Raw genomic sequence first — 9,058 nt, forward strand, 5'->3', positions numbered from 1 at the left:
AAGGTTTAAGCTTGGGGGAGATAATACGTCTCCAACGTATCTACTTTTCCAAACATGTTTGCCCTTGTTTTGGACTCTAACTTGCATGATTTGAATGGAACTAACCCGGACTGATGCTGTTTTCAGCAGAATTACCATGGTGTTATTTTTGTGCAGAAATAAAAGTTCTCAGAATGACCTGAAAATCCACGGAGACACGTTTTGTAATTAATAAAAAATATTGGCGAAAGAATCAATGTAAGGGGCTTGCACCCTATCCATGAGGGTGCAGGGCGCGCCCCCTGCCTCGTGGGCCCCCTGGATCTCCACCGACCTCAACTCCAACTCCATATATTCACTTTCGGGGAGAAAAAAACCAGAGAGAAAGATTCATCGCGTTTTACGACACGGAGCCGCCGCCAAGCCCTAACCTTCCTCGGGAGGGCTGATCTGGAGTCCATTCGGGGCTCCGCAGAGGGGAATCCGTCGCCATCGTCATCATCAACCATCCTCCATCACCAATTTCATGATGCTCACCATCGTGCGTGAGTAATCCCATCGTAGGCTTGCTGGACGATGATGGGTTGGATGAGATTTACCATGTAATCGAGTTAGTTTTGTTAGGGTTTGATCCCTAGTACCCATTATGTTCTAAGATTGATGTTGCTATGACTTTGCTATGCTTAATGCTTGTCACTAGGGCCTGAGTGCCATGAGTTCATATCTGAACCTATTATGTTTCCATGAATATATGTGAGTTCTTGATCCTATCTTGCAAGTCAATAGTCACCTACTATGTGTTATGATACGGCAACCCCGAAGTGGCAATAATCGGCACCACTCCCGGTGATGACCGTAGTTTGAGGAGTTCATGTATTCACTAAGTGCTAATGCTTTGGTCCGGTACTCTATTAAAAGGAGACCTTAACATCCCTTAGTTTCCAATAGGACCCCGCTGCCACGGGAGGGTAGGACAAAATATGCCATGCAAGTTCTTTTCCATAAGCACGTATGACTATATTCGGAGTACATGCCTACATTACATTGATGAACTGGAGCTAGTTCTGTGTCACCCTATGTTATAACTGTTGCATGATGAATTGCATCCAACATAATTATCCATCACTGATCCATTGCCTACGAGCTTTTCACATATTGTTCTTTGCTTAGTTACTTCTCCGTTGCCATTGTTACGATTACTATAAAATCGATACTGTTACTTTTGCCACCGTTACCGTTACTTCCATACTACTTTGCTACCAAATACTTTGTTGCAGATATTAAGTCTTTCAGGTGTGGTTGAATTGACAACTCAGCTACTAATACTTGAGAATATTCTTTGGCTCCCATTGTGTTGAATCAATAAATTTGGGTTGAATACTCTACCCTCGAAAACTGTTGCGATCCCCTATACTTGTGGGTTATCACCCGTTGTTCCGCCTCCACCCCTTCCCAAATCTCCGATGTCATTTGCTTCCTCCGGCCACCTCGTGTCGTGGAGCTTCACCCGTCCTTACCGCATCTTCTTTACCAAGATTAGAGCTCGGGGGTGCCATTTTTCTTGCCGCATCTCCTTCACCAAGATTAGAGCTGGGAGTCCATTCCTTGCCATGGTCGGCCTGGCTGCAGCCATCGTTGTTATAGATTCGGCTCAGAGTTTCGATGTATGCCGCCTCTTGCAGGCGGATTTGGCTGCTCCGGATATGATTGAGCAATTGCCGTCCGAGCGAGCCGTAGCGAGGCGAGGAGGAGTAGGGAAGGTGGCAACTGCGGCGGATAAGAAGGGGGCTACGCCGGTTGGTGGGCTAGAAGGGGGTTGCGGCTGCTTTGAGCCGGTAAAAGCTAAGATTTCCATCTTTTTATACCATCTTTAGAATCAGCCAATGGGAAAATTTTGATATGACCGGGAATTTATTTTCGTAAATGGATGATATTTGGAGTTCGTCCTCATCGTCGGAGTCGGATGATTTTAACATAGGGGAGATGCTTTTTAACGACGATGCCGATCATCTCCTCTTGTTGCATCTCGTCGACAAATTTAAAACCGATAATAATAATAATAAGAAGCTTCGTGGATCGACGGTCGACCGACTTTGCACTCCATGCAACTGAGCTCTCCGTCACGAGTTTCTCATAAAAGACTACTTTGCCAAGGTACCGTCATATCCGGGTCATCTTTTCCATAGGCGTTATCGAATGTGTAGGCCTCTTTTTATTCGCATTGTGGAAGCTTGCGAGCAAAAGATGTTGGTTCTTCACTCGCTGGAGAAATGTTGTCGGTTTGCTAGGGTTTAGTGCATGCCAAAAAATATCGATGACAATGCGAGTGTTAGCATATGACATTCCGGTAGATTACACCAATGAATATCTTTGCATCCGAGAAGATACCATGCTCAAATGCGTGCGGGTGTTTAGAATACAATGATCCGGGTATTCTGTCCCGAGTACCTCCGAGCTCCCTATGAGGAGGGCACAAAAATATTAATGGCGATAAACAAAGCAAGAGGATGCGCGGACATGCTTGGGAGTGTGGATTGCATGCATTGAAATCGGAAGAACTGTCCAAAGGCTTGGGTCGGGCAGTACACCAACATCAACGCAAACCAACTATTATGCTCAAAGCTGTGGCTTCACACGACTTTTGGATTTGGCATTGCTTTTTTGGATTGTCAGAGTCTCTCAATGATATCAATGTGTTACATAGGTCACACTTTTTTTGTATAGCTAGCTAGTGAAAATGCTTCAGCTAGCAACTACACGGTCCGTGGACATGATTATACTATGGGGTATTATCTTGCTGACATTATTTATTCTTCGTGGGTAACATTTGTGAAGACAATTAGTAAGCCGACATGGAAAAACAAACTATTTTTGCCCAGGCGCAAGAAGCACGACGAAAAGATATTGATAGGGCATTCGGTGTGTTGCAAGCTCGGTTTGCCATTTTTCCGAGGTCCTGCTTGCTTCTGGGATAAGAAACCCCTCTCAAATATCATGGCTGCATGTGTAATTCTACACAATATATTCATCGAGGACGAGTGTGATTTAAACTTGGAGTTTTTCTATGACAATATTGGTAGACATGTCAAGCCTACTGGAACCCAGATGTGATCAATGCATTTCTTGAGACCTATCGGTAGACTGAAGAGCGTGACAAACACATGTAGCTACACGATGATCTCATTGAGTATCAGTGGCAATTGTATGGGCAATAGACCATGATTTAATTAATTTGATATATTTGTTTTCATGTGTGTTTTGAATAGTTTTTTTAATTCTGGACCATCTCTTATCGTAATAATTTTGAACAATTTGTTATTGTACTTGAACATTTGTTGCATTTGAGATAATTATTGTATTGTACTATGTTAAAACATTTAGTTTCATATGTATTTATTTTTTTATTTGAGCTTTTTCTATTTCAGCTATATTACCTAAATTCATGATTTGCGGTGCGGATTTGCAGCACCATGCGGTGTCGGGCGGAACAGATGCTGCGAGACTCGATGAACTACGAAAATCATATATTGCAGTAATTTTGCACGAGATTCGTGAACTAGTGAGCTTAGAAGACGAGTGAGCTTAGAAGGCGCTCACCGACATTCGAAGCAAACGAGTGAGCTTAAAGGACGATGCTTATAGCTATCGCGCTAGCCAACCCTGGCCCGAACGTTGAATTTCATTTCGACACACCCAAAATGTTGATTTTTTTTTTTGCTTTGATCGTTGAATTGTGATGAATTTGTGCTACATGATTGACGTATATGAATTTACTTGAATTTGAGGGTTTTGATATGAGAAGTATGGTTGTTTGCAAGACCTTTGAGGGGGGCTGTCCGGGGTCGCGACCAGGCATGTTCACGGATGTTTAGGGGCTGGATTGCCGAGTCCGGCTATATAAATGTGCTCCAATGATTAATAAATCTCTTCTCGCAAAAATAACAATTAATAAGTCTCAATTTTGATCTAAAAAAATTCACTGTACTCCCTCCGTTTCTTTTTAGTCTGCATATAAGATTTGATCAAAGTCAAACTTTGTAAAGTTTGACCAACTTTGTTGAAAAAAATATTAACATCTACAATACTAAACCTATAGGATATGAAAATTAATTTCATAATGCATCTAACAATATATATTTCATATTATGAATCTTGATATATTTTTTTATAAACTTAGTCAAAGTTAATAAAGTTTGACTTTGACCAAGTCTGATATGCAGACTAAAAAGAAACGGAGCGAGTACTATTGTTCAATACAAATCGGGCGAGCACCCAGAAATTCTCCGTAAAATTCGCGCCCGCAGGTCTTCCTTCCAATCTTTTTTTGAGGGAAATACTCGTGATTATATTATGTTAAGGAAAACATTACAAGGAGACATACAATAGATACGAGTACATCCACGCAGGATACGGAAGAACACCAAATCCAACTCAACCACACAGCCGCTGCTACCCCCATCTCGCCGTCGTCGCCGCCGGAGAGAGAAGAAAAGCGACCAACCCCTTTAGATCCGGAGAAGCACCATCGCTTGTAAGCTTTGTGAGCCGCACAATCGTAGCCCGCCGCGAGAGGTGAGATCTTGAGCAGAGCTGAAAAGCCCAGGCGGCCGGAGCAACGCCCCATGCCGCACCGGATCCGCATCGGCCAGCTTCGCTGAAGCAGGTTCAAAGACCAATCGCCGATGAACAACCTCCAGTCCTTCATCCCTGTCGTAGCCACCTCCCGCATCCACAACAAAAGAAGCGCCAGAAGCATCTTCCCATGGAGCCGAAGAAGCGGACAAGCCCCAACCACCGCTCCACAGGGCCAAAGCCGCGAACGCCATGGGTCAGAATCCTCGACCCCCCTCGCCGTCTCGCCACACCAAAGAGCCCAGCGGTGACCGACGACGACGACGACCAACTCGCAGGATCGTAAACACTCAGATCCGCGAGACCAAAAGGACCCCAGCTCCTCGCCAGTGCCAAGAATGACGCCGGGCGAGCGAAGAAGGAGACAGGGCCACTTTATTCCGCACACCGACGCCTCCTCCGCCATGACGCCGGTGCAAAGGACACCAAACCTAGAAAATCTAGGACTATATACACCGCCAGGCATCAGATCCGGGATCTCCCACCCCTCCGGCAGCCATAATGGCCACCAGAGGTGAAGGAGACCACCGGTCTTGCCGACGGGGACAGAGGAACTCCTGGATCTCGCCCTGCCCTCTTCTGTAGGCAGTTTCGAGAGAGGACAGGAAGAGAGAGCCTTGTAACGTTCAGGTCTTCCTTCCAATCTGCCAGAGCGCGCGCGGAAGCACACCTGCCGCCCGCCCACAACTTAGCCAGGCCAGCGATCCGCGTCGAAACGCATCCAGCCCGTCCATCTAAAAAGCGGCGAACGGCTGGTATCGCTTGACGTCATCGATCCGGGGCACCACCCCTCCGCCAATCAGCTCTCACCTCTCCCCATCTATAAAAATCTCCGCCCCTCTCCTCTTCTCCCCACATCTCATCTGCAATCCCCTCTCCTCCTTCAATCCTCCAGCGAAACCCCACCCCGCCCCACCCCACCGTCAGCATCCATGGCGCCCAAGGCCGAGAAGAAGCCGGCGGCGAAGAAGCCAGTGGAGGAGGAGCCCGCGGCGGAGAAGGCCGAGAAGACCCCGGCCGGGAAGAAGCCCAAGGCCGAGAAGCGGCTGCCGGCGGGCAAGTCGTCGGCGGCGGCCAAGGAGGGCGGCAAGGCGAAGAAGAAGGCCAAGAAGAGCGTGGAGACGTACAAGATCTACATCTTCAAGGTGCTGAAGCAGGTGCACCCCGACATCGGCATCTCCTCCAAGGCCATGTCCATCATGAACTCCTTCATCAACGACATCTTCGAGAAGCTCGCCGGCGAGGCCGCTAAGCTGGCGAGGTACAACAAGAAGCCCACCATCACGTCCCGGGAGATCCAGACCTCCGTCCGCCTCGTCCTCCCCGGCGAGCTCGCCAAGCACGCCGTCTCCGAGGGCACCAAGGCTGTCACCAAGTTCACCTCCTCCTAGGCTGTTCCTCCTCCTGAGTCTCGTAGTTAGCTGTTTGGGTGTGTTTGTGGCCGTGTTATCGTGTAAGAATCGCATCGCTATGTTTCTGGATCTCGAGAAATAGTAACGGTGCCTGCCTCAATGTTCAGTACATGCTCGTGTTATTTTGTTCTGGTCTTCAATTCTTCATCTCTAATCAACGTGCTGGTCATCTCCATCTTTTCTGAAATCATGTGCCCTTATCAGCGTTTGGAGACTCTGTTTATTTTTAAAAAATTTATGCGCGTGGTTGTACTTTGTCCGTGAAATTTGCTGCAACATGACACGATCTTGCAGTTTTGGAGCCGTATTTCGTGCATCAAAATGGAAGAACCAATTGGCAGAAAGTTCAGTCGCTCCTAAAATCAATCGAGTTTCTGAATTTGCGACCGGAAAGTTGTTCCACATGATCCATTTTGGCTATAATGTCAAGCCGTGTCGGCGCCAGCAGCAGTTTCTAATTTCTGCTCGACGGATCTGATAGAAATGGCTCGTTTCAAGTAGTATTTGATCTCTGTTTCATTACTGTTTGTTTGTATTGCCTTGTAGTTGGACACTGGTAATTCAGAGAGTGCGCTGTATGCTTTCTGATTTTTTCTCTAGTATTTATCCCCCCAGCTTTCAGAATGGACAGACTCGTCCGGGATCTGAATGAAATGTTTAGGACTTGCGGCACTGGGTGTTTATCTCAGGTCAAGCGTCGGCAGCAACAGAGAGGTTACCAACGGCAGGACGGCGAGACCACGCCGCGCCCTGGAATCATAAGTGTATGGCAAACGCAAAATAATCCATGAAACTATGAACTATGAAATCTTCTGAAGTTCAAACTTCCAATGCAATCAATCACATGAATTACTGACAGTAACAACGTATGCGATCTTCACTGTGTTATGTTGCCTGGCTTCTGCTGCTGTTTAATTCCGGTACCAGGTCTGCCAAGAATTCGGCCTGGGTTCATCCCAGTTCTAGCTTAATTTAAGTACTTGGACATCATATAGAGGCTGTGTCAATTAATTTGGACCAGAGGGAGTACATAAATTTTCAAACAAGCAAGAGCTCCATATTTACTTTTAACGAAGATAAATGCCATAGATACATCCTTTATTTCCACCGGGAAAAACACCAGACGGCTTTGTATCAGAAGAATGCTTTCTATGTTTATTTTGACTATCGTGCACTCGATATGTTCCCAGACAAGAATTAGTGAACGTAACAACAACACAGGGCCAAGATGAATGTAAGAGTACCGGCAACAAACTGGTTCATCCATCACGTGAGTAAATCCGCTGCAGTGTTCACTACGTGGATGCAAACGCAGCAAGCTTACAATGGCCGTTGCTTTCCAAGACAAAATTATATCAGTAACTAGAGCCACCACTGCACATGCTTCGCTCTATTTACATCATCGCAGGACGCATCATGACGTAGATCCTTTGCTGCCCGTAGTCATGAAAGATTCACCGCATCCACACTCCCCTTTCGAGTTCGGGTTGATGAACACAAACTCTGACCTGCAACACAAGGTACCATCAATAATGAACTAGAGGTAAGGCAATGGAGGTCGAAAACAAGAATTTTCTGCACAGAAACTAGAGAAGGTCACCTCAGTGGATCGTCAACGAAGTCCATCTTGGTGCCGATCACATGCATCAGGGCCTTGGGGTCAATCAGTACTTTTACACCTTTCTCTTCAACAAGCTCATCAAACTTCCCTTTTTCTTCTGAACAAGGAGAGATTAACTTTAGCACGGACAGCAGAAAACAGACGAAAGAAAATGTGGAAGCTAGTTCAATCTGCACAATGATAAGATGATGCTACAGTCGATATCTATTCTTGATTTGTTAAATTAGGCACAAAAGTTCTTCAACAAAATAAATTAGGCTCAAAAGTTTGATCTATCAATGGACAGAAATAGTACCCCATTAATTTGTACGAATATCCGACCAATGCTACGGTTGATATTCATTCTTGGTTTGGGAAATTAAGCTCAATAGATTGATATATTTACTAACAAAAATTAAATGTGTGCCACGCTGGGCACGGCTCACTAATATGTACCAACATCTGACCAAGGCTGTATAATTGTACACAAGGGCAAGGCTTTTTATGACACAGGTCGGGCAAAATCATTAGATCGACGAACTAATAATCGGAGAAATTGTTCAACCAGATGTTACTAAGAAAACTAAACATGATAGGAGTTGAACAGCACGGACTACATATCAAACAAATTGTTCAGAATACTAAACATCATGGCCTCGCTCTAAACATAACAAATATTTTAGCAAACGAAATATACAGCATGGAACCCTGCATATTAGATGTTGGAGGATGGGGGCAGGGCTAAGCAATATAGAGCATGATTGATTTGCTACCAGTATTGGGCTAGCCAAATGTTGGCTTGCCAAATATTGGCAATACCTAGGCTTGCCAAATATTGGCAACTTTATGTGAGATAGGCAAAACAACTCGGTAACCAATCAAGTTGCAGCCAATATTTGACACAATGCCAAACACTGGCATTGCCAATTTTTGACACCAAACCAATTATACTCATACTCCCTCCGTACAAAGTTAGTACAAAGTTGAGTCACTTATTTTGGGATGGAGGGAGTAACAATGATTTCACGTTGTAATTTATGAATGCGTATGTTCACTTTCCCTCCTCTTCTACTTATACAACAGTCTCAAAGAAATGGTATACCAAGGACATGGAGAGATTGATTACCTGACAAATTAATTCACTAAGTTTGGTGAGGTTATCTGGCCATTTAATTCACTAGTTTTGGCCAGATTATGTGGCCATTCAATTCACTAGGGTTAGACAGATTATCTGGCCATTTAATTCACTAGGTTTGGTGCGTATATTGCTGTAACATTGAAGAGTTTCTGCATAATACTTTTGCAAGATGCACAGCATGGTAGCTTCATGCCTCTGAAATGCTAAACTAATTAACGTGAAACTCACGCGCTGGAACAGCAACACCGGGCAATACAACATGCAATATATACCAGTTTAACCTATGATATGTTCACT

At 45.1% G+C, this 9,058-nt stretch overlaps 2 protein-coding genes across 2 annotated transcripts in view; one reads left to right on the top strand and one right to left on the bottom strand.

Annotated features, from left to right (window-relative positions):
• The first annotated feature begins 5,471 nt into the window (after positions 1–5,471).
• LOC119294879 (histone H2B.1-like) lies at positions 5,472–6,153 on the top strand. The gene has a single exon (XM_037573156.1). The coding sequence runs from the start codon at positions 5,544–5,546 to the stop codon at positions 6,000–6,002; it is 459 nt and encodes a 152-aa protein (XP_037429053.1). The 5' UTR covers positions 5,472–5,543; the 3' UTR covers positions 6,003–6,153.
• A 930-nt stretch (positions 6,154–7,083) lies between these two features.
• Positions 7,084–9,058, bottom strand: part of LOC119294880 (iron-sulfur assembly protein IscA-like 1, mitochondrial) — a 2,913-nt gene continuing 938 nt past the window's right edge. Inside the window, exons 2-3 of the mRNA XM_037573157.1 lie at positions 7,624–7,741; positions 7,084–7,531 (exon numbers count right to left, since the gene is read on the bottom strand). Of these exons, the coding sequence (XP_037429054.1) occupies positions 7,438–7,531; positions 7,624–7,741 (212 nt within the window). The 3' untranslated portion in view covers positions 7,084–7,437. The remainder of the gene's footprint in view (positions 7,532–7,623; positions 7,742–9,058) is intronic.

Source organism: Triticum dicoccoides, chromosome 4B, assembly GCF_002162155.2.
Source record: "Triticum dicoccoides isolate Atlit2015 ecotype Zavitan chromosome 4B, WEW_v2.0, whole genome shotgun sequence".
Lineage (NCBI taxonomy): Eukaryota > Viridiplantae > Streptophyta > Magnoliopsida > Poales > Poaceae > Triticum > Triticum dicoccoides.